The 21,075-nt window shown below is 51.7% G+C and overlaps 1 protein-coding gene across 2 annotated transcripts; it reads right to left on the reverse strand.

Annotated features, from left to right (window-relative positions):
* Positions 1–1,119: 1,119 nt before the first annotated feature.
* MAL (mal, T cell differentiation protein) lies at positions 1,120–19,618 on the reverse strand. 2 transcript variants are annotated; one of them, XM_003124821.7, is made up of 4 exons: positions 19,440–19,618; positions 6,963–7,130; positions 5,657–5,782; positions 1,120–1,713 (listed from the first exon to the last, which is right to left on the reverse strand). In XM_003124821.7, exons 1-4 carry the CDS (start codon positions 19,530–19,532, stop codon positions 1,639–1,641), a joined length of 462 nt encoding a protein of 153 aa, XP_003124869.5. In that variant the 5' UTR covers positions 19,533–19,618; the 3' UTR covers positions 1,120–1,638. The 2 variants fall into 2 exon arrangements, with proteins under 2 accessions (XP_003124869.5, XP_003354742.5); XM_003354694.5 differs by lacking the exon at positions 5,657–5,782.
* Between the last annotated feature and the right edge of the window lie 1,457 nt (positions 19,619–21,075).

Genomic DNA, 21,075 nt, shown 5'->3' on the forward strand with positions numbered 1-21,075 from the left:
GCCTACGCCAGAGCCACAGTAACATGGGATTCAAGCCGCGTCTGCAACCCACACCACAGCTCATGGCAATGTCAGATCCTCAACCCACTGAGCAAGGCCAGGGATCAAACCCGAAACCTCATGGCTCCTGGTCGGATTCGTTAACCACTGCGCCACGATGGGAACTCCTTAACTTAAATTTTAATTGGACATGAAAGTGGCCTTTTCTGGTGCCATTACCCTGGGATAACAAAGAACCTTTTGAAGATACCACTGTGAGCCAGTGTCATCACCGTGTCCCCACCCATTGGAAAGGAATAAGATGTCAACTAGTTAAACCTCTGCATGAGGTGTGACTCTTTGCTCTCTATGCCCACTAGCAAGTGATAGTGCAGCCTCTGGCCCTACACCTCCATGCTGGGAGCTGACCACTTTTTGAGACACCTGTTCTGGTGTCCCAGCTCCAGAATATCATTACCTTCCTTGAAGGAAGAGATAAGGGAGCACTTCAGAGCAGGAGCAGAGCCTTCAAGATTCCTAACTGAGAACCCTCCTTCCTAATCCTCCTCTCCTTCCGACCCGGACGTCTCATGCCCAAAATGTGGCACTGCCCCTTGTCACCCTACTACCTTTCACACTCTAGCCCAGTCCCCTCTCTCTCCTATGGAGTGGCCCAAGGAAATTCTAAAAACTCTTACCCACATTCCCGGTTGGAACAGAACACCGAGTACACTGTGCAGAGTGCGTCTGACACGTTGCACAAAGAGTGAGAAGAAATGTCTGCCCCTGTTTTCTTTTGGCTTAAGGACTTTCTAACTGAGCACAGACCCCTTTGTTTTGTAGGAGAAAGAGGGGGTCCCCCAGGCTGGTGCTTGGTGAGCTTCCAGCGAGGCTGAAGCCGTGTGACCTCCCCTGTAGCTGGGGAGGGTGGGCTGCCCAGTGCCGGCCTCTCTGAGATGCAGTGGCTGGGCACACGCTGCTGTCATCGGAACTGCCCTCTGATGCTGCCTCTGGAGATGCAGCCTAAGCCAAGGGTTCCTCAGAAAGGAAGCTGAGTATGATGGTGTTCTCATGCTGGGGAAATTAAATTGAAAAACAAAATCAAAAAACATCCCATGAAAGTATTGAACAAGAAGGCACTTTATAAGGTATTTCAAACATTTATTATCTCCCACTGTGGACATCTGCAGATATTTGTGGGGTGAGTTTTATTCTTCATGACAGAATATTCTTGAAAATATTCTGTAGAATATTTTCTATATGTAGAATATCCTGGAGACAGAGAAGCTTGCTGCAAGAAGGACACTCAAACGAGCCCATGGAAAATCCAGTAGACAGTTCTCAAGATCCAGTCCTCGAGTCAGCAGGGCATCTTTGTTTCCTGGTCTTTCAGATCACGGTCCCCATTGCCCCCTTTCAAGTAGGTAACGATCTTGGAAAAATAATTCAATAGTTGGAGGATAAATGTAGCAAGCTCCCTACTCTGACACGAAGGTATTGAGAGAGTAAACCTAATACCCACAAAGAAACAGAGCATTGCTTTTTTTTTTTGGTTTGTTTTCTTTTTCCACCATCGAGAGCATTTCTCAGTTCTAAAGTGTTAGCTGGAAGGTGGGCCAATCAGTTGAAACTCTGCAGGTTTTCATCTATAGTTCTGCTTTAGGAAGACTTCCATCTGATTAAAGAAAACACTGCGTGGATCACGTACAGCAGCGTGACTACATATGAAAACACCTGAAACCGAGATAAATGACCATTAATGGGTGTGCGTGGCCAGAGGGAAAGGCATGGGTCATCCACACTGGGCTGGCTACTCATATGGCACTTGGGGTGATGGCCCTGAAGTGTCTGAACCACTGCTTCCCATCATTCCCTGTCCTGCAGAGCCCAGGTGTGGCCCCGAATGCTCTCAGCAGACTCCAGGTGACTTAATGGTCCACTGGACTTGGTGTGCATCTGCCATCCCACGTCATGATGTTGGTGCCACCCAGCTGGAAATGAGGGCCCTCGGAGACCCTTTAAGTGATTTTGCAGGCCAGGATCCACTGCTCTTCATGGAAAGCGTTGTTCCAGCCCACACATGAGACCAGAGTCCACCAGTTGTGATCCCATTGGCCTTGGCTAAGAGAGTATGGACATGTGCCCTGCCTGGGCATCCTCAGACCCTGCCCAGAATTTTATTCTAAGATTCTGAATCTCACAAGCATGGGCCAGGAGCCAGGCCAAGGAATTGAGGCTCTGGGATGGAGAGGAGGTGTTATTGAGCTTTTGCCAAAAGGAGGGGCCTTCTTGAGAAAGCTGCTGGGAACAGAGGTGGGGAAAGGTGGCAGATGGTCACTTTGTGCCCTGTCTGGGCCCTGATCTGCTGTGTTTGCTTGGGGACCATCTATCCTATCACCCTGTTCTGGCTGGCTGGCCCCCAAGTCTCCCTGCCCCAAGCAAATATCTGCACCTGGCTTGTGACCTTGGGTCTGGGGTCAAGAATTTCCAACACAGGCACAACATCAGAGTGGCTATGCTCCCATGACTGTTGAAAATTCCTATAAAACCAGCCCTAACTGTGCCTGCTCTTGCCCTGCCTCCACACCGGGGCCAAACCTCACCCTCATTGCCAGAGGCGGTCAGTAACCTAAGTTATTAAATAACCAGGGTAAGAAAACTCACCTGGGAATTAAATACCCTGTCTGAAAGGAACAGTCACACATGAGTGAGAGCTCCCTCTAAGAGATTCCTCTGACAGTCAGGAAGCAGCTGTGTACTGGTGGGGACTTCAAGCCCAGTGGGAAACAGTGACTGAAGCACCTCAGGTCCCCACAGGAACAGGAAACACATTCATCTTCCAAGGAAGGTCAAGAAATGGCACATTGTAGGAGTTCCCATTGTGGCTCAGCAGAAATGAACCAACTAGTGTCGATGAGGACACAGGTTCAATCCCTGTCCTCGCTCAGTGGGTTAAGGATCTGGCGTTGCCGTGAGCTGTTGTGTAGGTTGCAGACACGACTCGGCAGATCTGGCGTTGCTGTGGCTGTGCTATAGGCTGGCAGCTGCAGCTCCGATTTGACCCTTAGCCTGGGAACCTCCATGTGCCACAGGTGCAGCCCTAAAAAAAAAAAAAAGAAAGGAAGAAAGGACACACTGGGGGACATTGAGAGCCAGGGACATGAATGGGCATGTATTTAGGCCCTCAGAAACTCCTCTCCCTGAACAGCTGCCTTTATTGTTTACCACAGTTAAGGTCCAGGAACCTCCAGACTGCTGCAGAAATTTCCAGCAAGTCTCAGGTAGCTCCCACCAATCCCAGAGATCCCTCAGGTAGGTGCAGCTTCTCTGCTGCCAGCCAAGGAGAGAAGAAGGGGCTCAGCTTCTGAGGCAGGTCAGTAGTCACTGCGGGCAAGAGGCAGGCCGGCTGCCCTCAAAGGCAGAGGGTATGTAGAAGAACACTTCTCCCCAGTCCCTGGACTGGCCACCCTGAGACCATGGGAAGGGCATGATGTGGTCAGGTGGGGTCGGGGGTGAAATCCTAAGTGTGTAACCATGATCTCTCCTCCCCTGTGCTTGGGTACAGGTGATACTTTGCATAGAAAGGGGTGACTTGACATTGAATGGGGTTCACTGAACAGCGGTTTCAGCCCAGCGTGTCCTTCTGCTGGCCGCATTTGGATTCCTGATCCTGGCCCTGCTGACTTTTCCTGGGCCTGCTCATGGTTCTCAACTTACCTCAAAAACACATGGGGACAGGGTCCATTGTGGAAGGGTTACATAGAAGTTGGCACATCAACAGTAACTGGCAAAGAGAACAACCTACAGTGTGCATGAGCCTCACAAACCTGAGGTGGAGAGAGAGCCCCGGACATGGGGAAGGCACGCTAGGTGATTCCGCTCCCAGGAAGTTCCAAAGCAGGGAAATGGACCCTGTCAGCTAGACATCAGGACATGCTTATCCTTAGTTAAGGGCACAGTGATGGCGGCAGGACAAGAAGGGGACTTCCTGTATTATGTCCTGTTTCATGATCTGAATGGTAGTGACACAGAGGACTTGAGACTTATGAAAAATGGGTGAATTATGGAAATTTATCAAGCTGTATGTGCATCCTGCTCCTCCCTCTGGATGCATGTTTATGTTACACTTCTATAGAAAGTAAGAAGAAACTTGGAAAATGGTTGAGCCCAGGGTTCTCAGCTAGAGATCTGCCCAGTGAGCAGGGGCATAATTTATCCGACCTGGGATGTTCAGGCATGTGCTGACCCCACTATCCATTCCATCCATGTCTCACTGCCCTGTCCATGGTCATTTTACAAGAGTGGTTATTAAATGCCTGGTTGGTGTCTGTTCAGAGAGGAGGCTTCTGGGGTTGGGATGGGGGGTATATGTGGGTTGTCTAGTGAGGGGGCCATGAAAGTCATTTGAAGGTGACAGAGGAGGCAGATGACCCTTGTCCCAAGGGAAGGAGAGCAGCCAAGTGCTGCCTGGATGTGCTTCTGTTTAGAAACCAGCTGTCTTGGGAGATGAGCCAGCATAGAGATGGTCCCACACTGCGGGACATTGGAGAGGGTGCCAGGGACCAGGAGGTGGTCATGCTTATGGAACTGGGGAGGGGCTGGGAGCTGAAGTGGGGTGTGTGGCTTCCCCTGGGGAGGGACTGGGCCCCTGGGGAGCAGCAGACAGCCTTTGAGGGGCTTTCCCACAGACCCTTCCCCCTGGGAGCAGGAAGGGCACCTCTCCACACCTTTTCCCAGGGCCCAGCAGCACCCACCCTGTGGGTTTCTCTCTGCCTCTCCCTTTTCCCTAAAGGGGGCAGGTGGCACAGCTTTGGCACGTGGTGCTGGCATCTACTGTCCTGTCATCAGTTTGACCTTAGGACTTGCATAACTCATAGGTAGATTCCTAGATAGCTGAGGAGTGCTGTTTCTGAAAGCTTGTCTTTGATTTTAAATGATCCTTCTCATCCTTTGAGGACACAGCGAGAATTATGGTCCCATTTTATAGATGAGCAAGCTGAGGCTCAAAGGGCACAGGGACTTGTAGGAGGAGCAGGTGAGTGTGAACACCTCTGTCAAGAGACAAAGGCCTGATCCCAGCAGCAGACACCACAGCTGGGGTGTGGACACACTAGGTCTAGAAGGGCCTCCCCACAGCCCCAGAGTGAGGGCCTGGGAGACATTGGCCCCTCGCCTTCTCACCCCAGGCCTCAGCCCTCTGTGGCCCTGACCGTGTGCTTCCCTGGAAGATGCCGAGGGAGAACCAGGAATCCAAGTGGCCAGACTCTGTTTTTGAACTGGTGCTAAGAGTGTCAGTGCCAGAGCACTTGGCCTGGACCCCAGACCCCACCATGTCTTGGTGACCCCCGGGGGTGGGTTATGCATGCTCTCGGGGTCCTGGTTCTCCATCTATGAAATGGGTATAACAACACCCCCATCCTGGGGCTGCTGTGAGGGGCAAAGAAGATTTTTCCCATAAACTCAGACAGTGCCAGGCCCCCGAGGTCCTGTCTCTTCCCGTATCTGTCTCTGGCCAGCCCTTCATTTCCCTTCTCTGGGGCTTTATTTGTAAATGGGGTGGAGGGCTATTTAAAATTTAGCAAACTAAAGGAAAGCAGAGAGGGCCTGGGCAGCACCCCCTCAGATTCTGTCAGTGAGAGGTGGAACAGTGTACACGGCACCTTGACTGGGGACTCACCACGGCAGAGATGTTTTCATGGTATTGTTTGTAGGTATAGCCATCTTGCATACGGATGGTGACCAGAGCTTCCAGGACTGAGGCACCAAAGTAAAACAGGGAGGCGATACAGTGGTAGGCTGCGTCCTGCAGGGTCAGAAGGAGCCATGGAGAGATGGGGCACCAGGCTTGGACATGTGGGCAGCAGTACTCCCAGCGCACCTGTGTAGCCTGTCTGTCCCTGCCCAGCATGGGCCAGGTCCCTCCGTCATCCTCTGCTATCCTTTGACCGCCCCCCCCCCCCAACTCTACCCTCCTCCTCAGATAGATTGATTAACCAGGTCTGCTGAGCTGAGTTTCATCTCATTGGTTTGGATGCTAGTGTAAGGACTTAGAGGAGGGACACTGCCTCCCCTTGAGGTGGGATCTAGTAAGGGGTGTGAGGTGGCCTTTGGGGTTGGCAGAAATTGGTTTTGGACCTGAGAAGTGTCAGCTACAGTCACAGTCCCCAGTTCAGATGTGGCCTTGGTAGCCAATACAGAGCAAGAGGCTCAGGCTATTTCCATTGTTTTCTTGCTGTTAGCTTTCCCTTGGGGGTGGGGGCAGGGGGTTGGGGCTCCAGGTATGTTTAAAAGCAAACATGTACTAGAACCGCCTTTTGAGTGGTTGTGATTTGGAAGTGGTTTCAAAAGTCTAGCCTGGAAGCCTTTTGGGAGTAACAGTCCTGGGCAGTGGCTCCCCCCTTCTTCAGGAGGCAGAAGCAGGTGCCTATGGGTACGTTTACCCCCTTCATGAGCCTCAAGGCAGAATTTGTGCAGAAGAGTAATGACAGGACATCCCACTTCCCCAGCCAAGTCCCTCTTGGTGACCTGACCCTGCTTCAGAAGGCCATGACTGAGAGCTGGGCAGTGAGCACGGCCTCACGCTGGGCAGCCAGGGCCAGCCCGCAGGCCCCTGGAGATGGAAGCCAGCTCTCCTGGGTGGTGGGAGATGCCAGCGAGCCCCTGGCAGGTGCAGGAGGTACAGGGAGGGTTGCTGGGCTGCTGGTTTCCGTGAAAGAGAAACTCACAGGAGAAAGCCGAACAGCAAGTCCACAGAGAATCAGGCAGCGACAGTCAAGCTCTGCCTTCACTTCCACCTGATCTCCTGCTTCAGGAGCCTCGGGTCACCGTGGACAGCTCAGAGCTGAAGGCCTGGCCAGCTCCGCCTTGGAATGTGGGTGGGAGATGTCCATGGGGCACCTCACCCAGCACTGGAAAAGCCATCGTGCCAGGGGAGAGGATCCAGTACCACCTGCCCTCCTTGAACATCTGGGGCTGAGACTCACCAGGTTGATCCAGAAAGTCCTGCTGCCATGGGCACCAATTACATACAGGAAGAGTAGGGCAGTGGTGGCTATGAAGCAGAACACGGACACGAACATGACCCAGCCCTGAACTAGGGGGATGGGTACATGGGATGAAGCAACCAGGATCCACACCAGGCCTCCAAAGATCTGCAGAGGGAGGGGGAGAAAAGGGGTGAACATGAGAGCAGGAGAGCCTGGGCCCAGAATGGCCAGACCAGAGGTCATGCCATGGGACCAGGGGCACTTATAAATATTAACTCACAATCCTCACAACATCCCTGTGAGTATAGTACTGACCCATTTGTGAGATGGGGAAACTGAGGCACCTGTAAGTTAGAAAGTTGTCATCCCAGGAAAGGACTTATGCCATCCAGTTTATCATTAGAAGGGCTAATTCTGAGGTGATATCCTTTCCTGTATTTTTTGACATAAAAACATCCTTTCTTTTATAAAAGGGTAGTGACCAGCTGATTCTTTTGGTCTTTATTTGGTGAAACAAATTAGCCACATTATGTCATTGGCTATTAGAAAAAAAATTGACATCATATACTGAAATCCAGGGAGTTCTCAGACTACTGGATGCCAGATTGGGGTGGGGAGGGCCCAGGTCATCCTGGTCTCTGATGGCCTAGGATGGGAATGAGAGAAGCCCTCCTCCTGCTTCAGTATGCAGAAGACACCCCACTTGGGGTCCCTAAGGTCAGGGAGCCCCACATTTTCAAAGAGGAATGCAGGGACAGATGTAGGGATCACAACCTCAGTGCCACAGTCCAGCTCCCCCTGTGGACAAGGCACAACCAAGCTGGGACTTTGGGTGCTTATCTTCCCTTCTCCTGTCCCTCCATCCCAGTGAGATCCCCTCAGCCTCATCCATCATCCCTGCCCAGAGAAGGAGTGGGCTGGGCCACGGTGGAGACAGCTTTGCTGTCAGAGGGTGCAGCGTTTGGCATCAGGCTCCTGAGGGTCGGGAGCTGAGAACAGGCTGCCCTCCAGGCCCCGCGTCCCCTGTGGTGTGAATGCACGTGGTCCATTGACCCTGCCTCCCTGCCCCTGCTGCCCACTTTCTTGGTAAGAGCCAGCACTTCCTTACCGGGCTTCTTTGAGCATGTTGGCTGAGAAGCATGAGGGGCCAGTCACATCTGGAGAACAGTCAGTGTGCTGAAGGATCCAGAGTTACCCAACCAGGTTGGGCCTGATGTTTCAGATGTGGGCATCTCTGAGCAGGAAACTCTACAGATGCCTGAGAGCCAGTGGGACATACTTTGCAACTTATAATAAGTGGTGCAAAATAAAAAAAAAAAATCCTCACATTGCTGGAGAGTGAAATGTGTGTGTAGATTCAACCATAGTTTCCTGTAAGATCAGATCACCGAGCCTTTTCCATAAAGTACAATGACAGAAGGATGGGATTGTGCTGATGGCTGAGACAGATTTGGATTTAGAAGGCATGAAAGTGTGGCGTAGAGACAGGGAGCACCAGGCCTGCCTGTCTCGTGAGCAGAGGGCTGCTGGCACTTGAGGGGAAGGCACCTCTCCACTGATCTGCTGGAGGAGGCTGTAGTGTGTGGTTCAGCCTCTTGGGCCTTGGCTTCCTTATCTGCAAATGGCTCTTGGCAGCTGTCTCCCCATGTTGCTGGCTGGTGTGCACTGGCTGAAATCATGGGCGTGAGTGTAAAGCTTCCGGCCCTGTGTCCAGCACTACCCCACAATAGGGAGGACCGCTCACCCAGGATGCCAAGCAGCCCAGTGCAGACAGGCCCAGAGTCAACCAGTGACAGTGCAGGATGATTACTGCCCCATGTGGGCAAAACAGCCCTGACTGGGGCATGGTCCCAGTTGAGTCCTGAAGGAGGAGATGAACCTAGCTCTTGGGCCTGGCCAAAGGGTCAGGATGAGGCTTTCCAGGGGGAGGAAGGAGTACATGCCAAGCCCAGAGGATGCTAGAGCATCAGTGAGGGCTTGGGAAGGCCTTGAGATGGCATAAGGTTGGGGGATAAAGAGTGGCAGGAGATGGTGTTCTAGGGAAGGTGACCTCCAGACAAGATTGATTGCTGGGCCACTATGAAGGCCTCTCAGGCCCAGCCCAATGGGAAGCTGAGATTTAGCATGAATCATGGGGAAAATTCTGTGCCTGCCTCACTCCACCTATGAAGTTTGCATAGAGCAAATAGAGCAAGCACGGCACCCACACCCAGGAGATAAGGCAACCTAGGCAGGGATCAGTTCACTCCACCCTGGCCTCAGCACCCTACTGGCCAAATATTTGTCAAGAGCAAAAGGGTAGGTGAGAGTTCAGGTACTTCTATTCCTAAAGAAAACTCTAAGCCTCCAGCTCCAAGGGAGCATGCTGAGAGGCATTCATTTTGAAACATCAGTCACAGAAGTGGAGACATGGCCCCAGTTTCTGTTCCCATGGGCCAGAGTCCCACCACCCCTGATTGCATCCAGGTCACCATCCTCTGTAACAGATATGGTTCAGCTGGCCAGGGTGGTCTCAGACAGATGTCTCTGCTGAGTGGCCCAAGGGTCAGCTAGATTGAGTTCCCTTTCTGGGTCCCAGATCCCCCCAAGCTATAAAATGGGGATGGAGCCTGGACTTACCTTTATGGTCCTCAGCCCTCATTCTATGCTGGCATCCCCTGAGGCACCACGAAAACCCTAGTGCCTTGGTCTCATACCCAGAAGAGAAGCAGAGTCACAGGACAATAAGCATACACCCCAGGCCCTTTGCCAAAGGCTTTGGAATGTGTTTTCATAACACAAACCACCCATGGATGATGTTCTGGGGACTCCTGTCAAACAAGAAATGGCTCCTGTCCCCAGTGTCCAGCAATACCCAGCTGAGATGCCTCTTTAGTTCCTGGCCAGCTGTGGGGCAAATTTCCCTCTTCTTAAGCTTCTATCCCTGTCTTGCCTTGAACGTGAAAGTCACTTATCCTTGGGTGTCCTCTAGATGTGGGGACATAGCCTCAGTGTCTGTGAATGGTGTGGAGCTGGTGATCTGAGGCCTCTACCCACTCTGGTGTTTCAGGACTGGAAATCACCCATCTCGCATTCAGTCTGGTTTTGGATGCTGAGCAGGGGTGAAGTTCTGTAGGAACTAAGGATATTGTTGAAAACTGGACAAAAAATCTCCAAAGATAAGAGTTTACATGAGTTATCTACCCTATCAAATGATTTTTGTGGGAAAAAAAAAACACACACCCTCAGTAAGTAGTCTTAGGGAAAGCTCTCATGTGAAATCAGGAGAAGATACTGTCTTGTCTTTTCTGAATTAATTCACAGGAGACAGGTGAGGGTGGTTAGGGGTGTAGACTTCAGAATTACTGAGTTGGAATCAGCTCTGTCACTTTTTGCTGGGTGGCCTCTTGTCCCTGGGCAAGTACTTCCTCTCTGGTCCCTATCTGAAAAATAGTGATAGCAGTACGTCCCACCCTACGGACCTGGGGTGAAAGGCTTTATACTGCAAGCTGCCTGGCACACGGTGAGTGGTCTAAATGCTTGCTGTCAAAACTGTTATGTGTTGGGGCAAAGCCGTACCTGTAACTGTGTGAAAATCTCAGTAGGTCATGATCTCAACATGCACAATTATCTCCTCCAAACTGTGCAGGAACCCAGAATTTTAAAATAGCTTCAAAAGCATCAAAAAGAAAAACCTATGATCTCCTAGAAATCAAAAGTTGAGAAAAATGTGTCTGCCTCTGCGGAAGGAAACACAAGGACATGAAAATATGAGAAAGCCTTCCTTCAAACAAGGAGGCTTGGTTACAAAAGTGGGAAAAGGATTCCTTTGTCACATTCTTAAGTTTGGTAGGGCGTCTCCATTGCTCGTGCAGGACCAAGAGCTCTGCATCCACAATTGTCCAGTGTTTTTGCTGCAGGACTTGGATCACTGAGGTCAGGGCACAGAAATTGCTCAAATTCTCTGGATATTTTTCTTGGGCTCCATTTTACTCTGTCAAGGTCTCCACAAGCAGTTACTCATCTAGTCACAAGGCAAGACGTGAACCGAAGAGGATGTCCCACACAGACCCATCTGCACACATACCTGGTCATATGGCCCCTTGGAACCCAGTCAGAATTCCCAAGCTCAGAGGGCGTAGAGTGTATCCTGAAGGCACATGTGAACAGGAGTTGTGCTTAAACCTTTTTATAAGAGCTGCTATGTATTACTTTTTGTTTGGTTTGGTTCAATTTTTTGGTCATACTCTTGGCATGTGGAAATACCCTGGGCCAGGGATCAAACCCATGTCACAGCAGTGACTATACTGGATCCTTAACTGTTAGGCCAGCAGGGAACTCCCTGAACTCTTGAGAAGTGAAGGAAACTGGCTGAAGAACACAGACTGTGTACCCAACCCTCAGTATTCTGGCCACTTTGCTCAAGTGGGCAAAAATCTCCCTAGGAGGGAGAAGAGAGATGGCTGTGTCAGTGAGACTCGTCTGGCTGCCAAGAGCTCCAAGCCTTGAGTGCTCTGCCAAGGCCACCAAAAACAGCAACTCCAACTCGTGTTTCTGGAAATGTCTGTACCCACTGAACTAATTTGGCTATTGGGGTCATTGCATTGCTGAGAGTGCATTTGTGCAGGTGATTGACCAGTGGGATAACTATGTTTTAGGAGAAGCAGGAGTCTCAGATCTAAGTCTTGGTTGACTCAAAAAATTAATCATTCCATGAGGTAGAATAGAGGGCATTTTCCTGTGAGTGTGAGTGTGTGTGTGAATGTGAGTGTGTGTATGCAGAGGCCGGTTAAGGATGAGCTTCTGCAGAGAAGGGATTAGGCACCAGGTCAGGAGGACATGAGTACCAGGTGGCAGGAGAATGCAGGGAAGGAGATCAGAGGGGAAGGACTCAGTCCCCCAGACACTGAGGCCTCCTGAGACCCAAGAACAGGGCCCTGAGAGGGAGGCTGGGGACTCTTCCTGTTCTGAATAGCAGGGAGAGCAGGAAGCAGACACTGGGTCTTGGCTGAGCCCATCACCCTTGTGTGGCAGAATGGGCTTCCACCAGGTCAAAGGAAAGCCTTCCCTCTCTTGCTCACTTACTCATGCCATCATTCATTCATTCATTCACTCATGCATTTACAGAGCCACTGAGAGGGACCCACGGCACTGAGGGTGGGTAGGTCCAGGGAGATAAACTCTAATCAAAGACACACTAGTCAGTGGAGCTCCTGTCCCCTCTCCTCCAGTCTTGCTGCCGAGCCCCACCCAAGCTCCACCAGGGGCAGAGTCAGGTCCTGGGGAGTGTACTGGGGTCGCAGTGAGGGTGGCCAGACATTTGCATGGGGTCCCCTCCTGTGACCCCATGGAGGTGTCTGGGGGGCAGGTCAGAGATTCTCTGTGTGGGGACCCCCTCTCCCTCTGTTCCTGAGAGTCTGACCTCTGAGGTGTCTCCTGCTCAAGCTCTGGGGGTGGTGCTGAGGCTTCCTGACTCAGTTTACCTACACCAGCTGCTCTGCCCTCCTGGCCCTTCACCTGCAGGCTCCTTCCTTCCAGGGGACCCATCGTGACATCCCTCTCTCCACAGCACCGGCTTAGATCATGTCCCTTTAGCTAATCTCAGGGCGAGACCAGGACTCAGTGGACTTAAGTCTGTTTATGAAGAAGAGGATAGAGGTTTGGGATTCAAAGAGGTAAGGTGTGAGTTCATGTTGTAGTTGACATTAGAGGGTACGTGTGGACTAGGAAGTGGCCCCTGTCCACACCCGAGTCCCTCTCACTCAGGGACAGGGAAGTCTTCTCCCTAGTACCCATCCCGCCTCTCTCCATAGCACTGGCCAGGAGCATATCGGAGTACCTCTCCCCCTTCCTCCCTGCCCTTCTCCTCCTGGCCCCTCCCTCCCAGCCCGGCTGCATTCCAGCAAGAACCTAGGTTGCTGGGTGGGATTTCAGGTCAGCTGAGACTGGCCCTTCTTCCCACTGCCCAAGCACATCAGTGTGTAATGGTTGATGCCAGGGCTTTTCTTTTAGTTCCTACATGTTTTGTTTTTTAGGTCCTAGGGCCTTTGTGCCTTAAAATCATTCACACAGGGGTTGTTTGGCCCTAGTGTGAGTAGAATGTTAGCACATGGTGGGAGAACTGGAACCTGGGCTAAGTGTGGCAGAGAATCAAGGCCTCCACATTATTCCAGGAAGTAGTTACACCACTAGAAGCTACCCGTTGAGAAACTACCAGTTGTCAAAACTTCTCAGCAGTATGCAGAAAGCAAATCAGAGCCCCATGAAGTAGAGAGTACCAGGGCCTGCTCCATGCTCTGAGGAACAATCTGGAACTGAGGAGCTGGCCCACACCTCCCAAGGCGTTAGTGCTTCAGGGACCAGTGGTGTCACTCACCTGCTGTCCTTATATCCATCAGCATCTAAAGACACCTGCTGGGACATCTTCTCAGTGCCTGCCCCTGGTCCAAAGCACCAAATCCAGGGACCCATACTTGAGAGCCAGGAGGAAGCCCAGCTGGGCTTGTGTCAGGGGTGGAAGCTGGGGCTCAGCACTGAATCTAGGAGGAGTTGTCCCCAGTTCCCATCCAGGTCCAGACTGGTGGGCCCCAGGTGGCCCAGTCCCTAACCCCAGCCCTGCTCTCAGGTAATGTGTCTGGAGTCCAGAGCAAAGCCAAGCCATTCCAAAGGCTGTGTAGAACCATCCTTGGCCAGCAGCACAACATGCTCCCCCACTCTCTGGCAGCCATTGTGGAGGATGTGGGTGCAAAGAGCCAGCCTTTGTCCCTGGCCTGATTGGAGTGTCAGCTGTGCCCTGCAGTGGCATCTAGGACCCTCCTACTCTCTCCTGAAAAGTGCTCAGATGGAGAGGAGGCCCCAGCTGCATAGAGACAGGGCTGACTTATGGAAAGCTCAAAAGTAGTCTTTCCAGCATGGCTTGGTCCTGATACCATGTGTGAGGGCCCCAGAGCTGAGCCGAATCATCACATTTAGCAGGGTCCAGAGAACGGCTCAGAGTCACTGCCTCCTGATCAAAGTAGGCTTCCCATTCTTGAAAAACTGGAAGAGTCACTTTTCAACTCGAAGGACCAACCCCCGAGAGACCTCTACCTATAATTCTTCCCCTTCCTTTAGAGAAGAGGAAAGAAGAAAACCCAGAAGTGCTCTTACCTCCTTCTAGACAGTTCCAGGGAAGGGCCCACAAGACAAAGGGCCAGGAGTCAGTGGGCACAGCCAGGGAAGCCACTGTCCCGCACTGGCCAGCGGGGCTGGCTGCCACTCTCCGATGTTTGCAGGAAAAGTCCCCAGCTAAGGCAGCAGGAGAATTTCCCCAGGAGCAGAGAGGGTGCTTACCCTGAAACTGGGAGGACTTCAGGGCACCTTGCCCAAGCCTTTCACAGGCACCAGTATCCTGTTCCCCCATTAAACATTGAGGGGGTAGGCTGGCCTCTCAGTAACTACTCCAAACCTAGCTGAATTGATGGGGCCTGTCAGTACTTAGCAAATGCAGATTCTTGGGCCCACTTGGACTTAGTGACCCAGAACCCTCCAGGATGTTTTTTTTTTTTTTTTTGTCTTTTGTCTTTTTGTTGTTGTTGCTATTTCTTGGGCCGCTCCCGCGGCATATGGAGGTTCCCAGGCTAGGGGTTGAATCGGAGCTGTAGCCACCGGCCTACGCCAGAGCCACAGCAACGCGGGATCCGAGCCGCGTCTGCAACCTACATCACAGCTCACGGCAACGCCGGATCATTAACCCACTGAGCAAGGGCAGGGATCGAACCCGCAACCTCATGGTTCCTAGTCGGATTCGTTAACCACTGCACCACGACGGGAACTCCTCCAGGATGTTTTTGACAATGAAGCCTCGGTGGGTGTGAGCTCCCCAGTGGCCTTGAGCTGTCCCTTCACTTTCTGTGGGGAGAAGAAGGAACGAGACCTTGCCTAAGGCTGCCACGTGGGCAGCATGATCCCTCCTGCTGTAGACAAAAGTTCATGGTGGGTGTTTGGGAGAATGCAGGAACCTGGGAGATCTGCTGTCAGTGTAAGAAGTGCCACCCTGAAGATGGCATTAGCAGGCGAGCTGCCTTCTCTCTCTGAACCTCCATTTCCCCCCAGCTCTGAAAAATTAGGTTTCTGGGATTCCACACCTCTCACATCCTAGGAGTCCACCTGCTGCCTTGCAATGTAGCCAGAATGTGGACCACTTATTGGAAAACTGCTTTGTCATCCTGCCCCCACCACACCCCCACAGAGTCTATTCCTGACTCTGTGGTGCTGCTGTTTCCCAGACAGGTGAAAGTCTAGGGCAGGTCTGGGGACTTTTCTGGTCACCCTAAAATAATACCAAGTCCCCAGTCACTTTGGGTCCCAGAAACAGTCTCATTTTAGAAACTACTATGTCCAGTTCTCTGTAAGAATTGAAACTGCCAGCTGATTCCAGATGGTTCCCCACCTCCACTCCTAACTCCAAAAGTATACACTGCAGGCTGTGCCCCTCACCAGTTGATGCTACGCCTCTGAGTCCCCCAGCTCCTGAGGAGCACAGGCAGGGAGGGCAGCACCCACCCCTGGAGACGTGGGTAATGCTCCTAGCACACTCTTTCCAAAGAAATGTCTCTTTTCATGCCCAGCCATTCTGTCCATGGCCCTCCCTCTACCAGACTGAGGAGGAGGGAGTTGGGTTAAAGATTATTTAATAACCTGTTTTCACAAGTTTTGAAAGGGAGGTGCCTCTACCAGCACTTTATGAAAGAAATTTCTTCCTGGGGCCCTGGCCATAGCTAAGGCAAAAAGCATCCTATGTTAATATCCTGTTTTCTGAATATATCCCAAGTGTCATGAAGCCCCTGGCTTAGAAGGAGGAGGAAGGGGAACCAGAGCCTTGGCTCCAAAAGGAAAATTCCCTTGGGTGGGGGTGGGGGACAGGCCAGAAGCAAAGCCCTGGGGGAGTTGTTGGGGGAAGGGAGACATTGGATATTCTACATGTGACCCCACCACCTGGTTGCCATAGCAGAGCAGCATAGCCTCTGTGGCTCTGGGGTGGCTCAGAGAGGCAGAGTCACACCACATGGTTGGGCCACCCTTCCTCTTCCTGTGGAGACCCTGCAGCCTTCAGAGGTAGGGGCGAAGGGGCAGGCCACCATGGCCCACCTTGAGCCAGCACCCTTCCCTACTCCTGGGCAGTTTCCTTGTCTTGGGAGCTGAGTGGTGCTCCACCCTGTTGGCTCCGGAGGCTGAACATTTGACATCTGCACCTCTCAGGCTATTGGGAGGTCAGGCATGAAAATATGGACTGTGAGTAATCAACAACTCGCTGGACCACAGATTTTAAAAATAACCAAGCCTTTCACACCCATTGGACTAGCAGAACATTACAGAGTCTGACTCTACCAAGTGTGGCAAGATGAGGAACAATGGGGACTTTCATATGCTGCTGGTGGGGTCAGGGAGGTTTAGCTTGAAGCTTATGCAACATGGGGATCTGCTCTATGCAAGAATGCAAAATGTGGTAGAGTATTGGACTGGCCCTGAATAAGCAGGGGTCCTGAATTTAATTAAGCTTCATCAGCTTCCCAGTAACTCCACTCCTGACTTTGTAAGATAGAATAACCTTTTTGGACATCAGTGTGTAACATCTGAGAAAAGGAAGATGTCTATCCCCCATGACCCACCAAGTCAAATCTCTGTGTGTTCCCACAAGAAATTCCCATGATATAAGTAAAGAGGCAAATAAAGAGGGTTCTTTGTCAATGCTGTCTGCAATATCAAAATGCAACAAACTGGCAATTACCCGATCTCCATCAATAGAAAATTGAATAAAGAGAAAAAGCCTCAGAACAAGGTTGCATGAAAAGCATGTTGCAGAAGGATGTATACAGGTGATACAACTTCTGTAAAGTGAGAAAATATAAAAAACCATGCCATATGTAGTCATGCTTAAGTGTGCAGTAAAGATCTAACCTTGGACATTCATTTAGCCCACCGGTGATCCTGAGGCTGGAGGGAGTAAGATAATAGCAGTATTGTCTTATACTTGAAAATACTTAGCAGTATTATCTTATAGAGTAAGATAATAGCAGAATATCCAGGGGGCTTAAATTTCATCTGAAAAGCTCTATTAACGCTGAAAGTAAATAAGGTAAAATATTAATTTGACAAAGATAATTACATAGGTGCCTTTTAAAGTATTATATGTACTTTTCTGTCCTATTTGAAATCGTTCTTAATTTTTAAAAAATTGAAGTGAAATTGGCACAACAGAAACCTAACCATTTTAAATTGTCCAGTTCAGGAGTTCCCATCATGACTCAGTGGGAAGGAATCTGACTAGTATCCATGAGGATGCAGGTTCTATCCCTGGCCTCGCTCAGTGGGTTAAGAATATGGTGTTGCCATGAGCTGTGGTGGGCGTCGCAGACATGGTTATGATCTAGCATTGCTGTGGCTGTGGTGTAGGCCAGCGACTGCAACTCCGATTAGACCCCTAGCCTGGGAACCTCCATGTGCCACAGGTACGACCCTAAAAAAGACAAAACAAAAACAAAACCTGTCCACTTCAATGGCATTTAATACATTCATGATGTCGTGCAACCACCACCTCTAAGTCCAACACATTTTTCTTACCCCAAAAAGAAACCACATACCCATTAAGCTGACCCCCATTTCCCTTTCCTATCAGTCCCTGTCAAACCACCACTTTGTGTTCTATCTCTATAGATTTACCTAATCTGGACATTTCGTATAAATGGAATCATACGCTGTGTGACCTTTTGTTTCTGGCTTCTTGTTTTCAGGTTTATCAGCCTTGTGGAATGTATTGGTGCTTCATTCCTTTCTACAGCTGAATAGTATTCCATTGCATGGACTATCACAATTTGTTTATCCAATCACCTGCAGATGGGACATTTGGGCTGATTCCACCTGTTGCTTATTCTGAATCGTGCTGCTGTGGACATGCATATTTTTGTTCCATTCAGGCCAAGGCCAGAGGAGGAGGGTGCACAAGACTTGCATGAACCCAGTTAACTCTCTCATGATTCTTGTTATAATGCTCCGGCTACAATGGCGGAGTAAATAACTCATTAGGGTGATTTAGTTATTAGGAAGTCCTTTTGTTTAAAAATCTCTCTGCTCCATCTTACGTCACCTTTAGCCCTCATCACTTAAAGTCACCAAATTCTGCATTTATAAATACAATAACCTCAAAAGAAGCCACTTACTACTTAGAATACCTGTTCATTTTCAGGCTAAGGGTTGATTAGAAGTGCAGAGATGAGCCATTTGGGGAAGGAATGTACCAGTGGATGCAAGCCCCTTCCACTCTGGACCTAGGTAGCCCTATCTGTAAATGGCACAGGCTGAGCTTAGAGGTGTTCACCTCCTGGATTCTGGCTAATTCCAGGATTTGAAGTCACTCTGGATACATCCAGCTTTGGCTCAAGTTCAGTGATATGGTGCCACCAGGCAACCTTGATCCCCTCAACCCTTTCACCCATCCCTCAATGGGTGATAGAACTCCCTTTGCTGTTCACACCCTCCCTCGCCAATCAGGGGAGGAGAAGCTGGGGTCCCATTTTCCAACAGTTGGGTTTGCACATTTTCTTTTGCAACCGACTCTCCAAGGCAGCCATTCCACTGTGCGCCTGTAGGGAAAGGAGTCTCTGGCACCGCACCCACGGAAGAAACACATCTGCCCCGTCTCAGCGGAGGGCCTAGGGCCCCGCGAAGTTGAGGCGGAGGCAGCCTGAGGCCTATGACAGGGAGAGCTTTCTGCAGCCTGCGAGGGGGGGTCTATGAGGCTCCGGTGTAAGGAGGGACCAACTGCAGGCGCAGCGGTCTCTGGGCTCACCGCCCAAGGTCAGCCAGGGAAGGTGAGGGCTCGCCCAGGTCCGGCTCCCTTCCCCCACCCCTCACGCAGGGAGGCAGCATGACCGTGGCCTCTTGTGTTATTTCCAGATCAAAGTTGTTGCAAGTTTGTTGACTCGCCAGAAACGTTTGAGAAAGCGAATAATCCGGATTCAGCTCCTCCTATGACCCCAACTCTATCTCCACACCTCGCTTGGTAATCCTCAGGTTTCTTTTGCTGACTTTTAAAATTAAAAAAAACAAAAAACAAACAAAAAACAAAAACATCCTAACCGTGGAGGGAGCTGGACTCCTCCACGGGAATGTCGCTCTCCTATAAGGGGAAACGTCCCGAGCACAGCTTTGGAACCGGCTCACAGTGGACCGCGGCGGGTTTCCGACATCTGATCCTTCTTGTGAACTTGGTTTTTCACCTAAGCCCTGGAGACTATTTCCCCATTGTCGCTGGCTGGAAGAGGCTAAAGTACTGCGGGGTGGGCCCGGGGAAGACACCTTCCTTGCCTGAGCCCCTCTACCCGATGCTCCGGGGACCGGAGACCGCGCGGCTGGCGGATGGGCCGGCGCGCTGTGCGGAGCCCGGGTGAGAGCGAGCGGCTCGGACCGTCCCATCCCGCCCTCCCCGGTTGGGCGCGGGGCCCGCCAGCCACTCACAAACTCGAAGATGAAGAGCAGGTCCGGGAAGGTGATGAAGACCGCGAAACCGCTAGGCAGGCTGCTGCCGCCCGACACAGCTGAGGGGGCCATGCTCGCGGGCTGGGCGTCGGCCTCGCAACGGGACGCGCGCGGCTCTGGCTCTGCGCTGACCGCTCGCTTGCTCGGCGGAGCCCAGTGGTCAGGGAGCCACCGCGCGCGGATTAAGAGCAGCCGCGCCTGGGACGAAGAGGGAGGAGCCCTGGCCGCCGCCACGGGGCTGCAGCCATCCGAGAACGTGGGGCGCGCCCCAGGGGACCTGCCCAGCGCCATGGACACAACTCTGAATCACACCAAGGTTGGGACGGGAGTTTGACTTCAGAGTCCCAGGTCTGGGCACCACCGCCACCGGAGGAGGACAAAGCCGCTTAGATGAGGCCCTTTGCAGGTGATCACTCTTTGCAGGTGATCACCACTTCTTAAGAATGATCTCCAACAGCAACTAGGCCCCCAAACCCACTCCGTGGCATCGCTCAGGTCACCATTGCTTCAACTATTCTTAAATTGTGGCTTTTTCGTCTTTCTTCTGGCTCACAGTGGGACGAGTTCCCCGCCCTCCAGGGGCAGTCTGGGACCACTCCGGCCGCCCAACACTTGTCCCTGCGCCCCAGAGAGCCCAGCGCCTGAAGGCCACACCCTGGGTCTCCACCACTCCTCCTGGAGCTGCCCGATGGTGGCTTAATGGCAGCCACAGCTGTCTTGAACCTTGAAGGGCTGAGGAGAGCCAGCATTGCTGAAGGCTTATGGAGTGCCCAGCGCCACCAAAAGGCTCTTTGCCCACACGATCTCATTTAATCCCACAGAGCCTTTCTGGTAAATTTTACCCAGACATACAGGTTTAGAGTGAGGAAGGAACACACCCAGGCCATCTGGAGAGGAGCCGGGCCCTTTGACTCTAGAAGGCAGACTGTCTCCACTGCCTCCGTGCCTCCTGCCTAAAATCCACACACTTGAAACCTAGAGGTGGGGGGTGGTTGCTCACCAGAGAGCTGTGCCCTGGTGGGCCAAGGGGGCACCTGTGCCCTGCTGCCTCCAGGGACAGTGAGCCACTGCTTGTGACCTTTTTTGCTTGTTCCCAACCTCTTCCAGGTTCCCGTTTCCTGGGTTGGGGAGACTTGGCCCTTCACCACTGCCTGAGAAAGCCATCCCCAAGCATTGTCAGGGTGATGCAGGGATGGGGACACAGAGGGCGGGTATTTGAGTGGGGAAGACAGAGTCCCTGCTCCCTAGGTGAGTTCCATCCAAAAGGGACATCACACTCAGAGTCAGTGGACACCTGGGCTAGGCCTGCACTGGGTACTCCTCCCCAACCCTAGAGGCCAAACCCTAGAGGCCAGTCCTTCTACATCCAGGTTGGTGTGGGGACAGGCTCCCATTTCTGAGCAGCTCTTGGGTGCACTGAAGAGGTAACAGTACACATGATAGAGGCCCCTGCCCTCAGTCCCCCCATCAGTACCATTTCATAAAGTGCCAGGCCACAGGGATAACACAGGAGCAGAGGAGACTTGATCTCTGCCTTTTTGGATTTTTTTTTTGTTGAAGTATGGTTGATATGCAATGTTATATAAGTTACAGGTGTACTATATAGAGATTTGCA

This window comes from Sus scrofa, chromosome 3 (assembly GCF_054392235.1).
Source record: "Sus scrofa isolate SSC_HxYL_T2T_F1_AM1 chromosome 3, Sscrofa_HxYL_maternal_Yorkshire_Landrace_v2.0, whole genome shotgun sequence".
NCBI lineage: Eukaryota > Metazoa > Chordata > Mammalia > Artiodactyla > Suidae > Sus > Sus scrofa.

What these genes read in the sequence shown, in the direction of transcription:
- MAL (XM_003124821.7), bottom strand. Translation starts at nt 19,532, where the DNA reads ATGGCCCCCTCAGCTGTGTCGGGCGGCAGCAGCCTGCCTAGCGGTTTC. An exon ending in TGCTCTTCATCTTCGAGTTT is followed by an intron (nt 7,131 to 19,439) that starts GTGAGTGGCTGG and finishes CTCCCTCTGCAG; the next exon opens with ATCTTTGGAGGCCTGGTGTG. An exon ending in ATGAAAACATCTCTGCCGTG is followed by an intron (nt 1,714 to 5,656) that starts GTGAGTCCCCAG and finishes TCTCGGTTTCAG; the next exon opens with GTGTTTTCATATGTAGTCAC.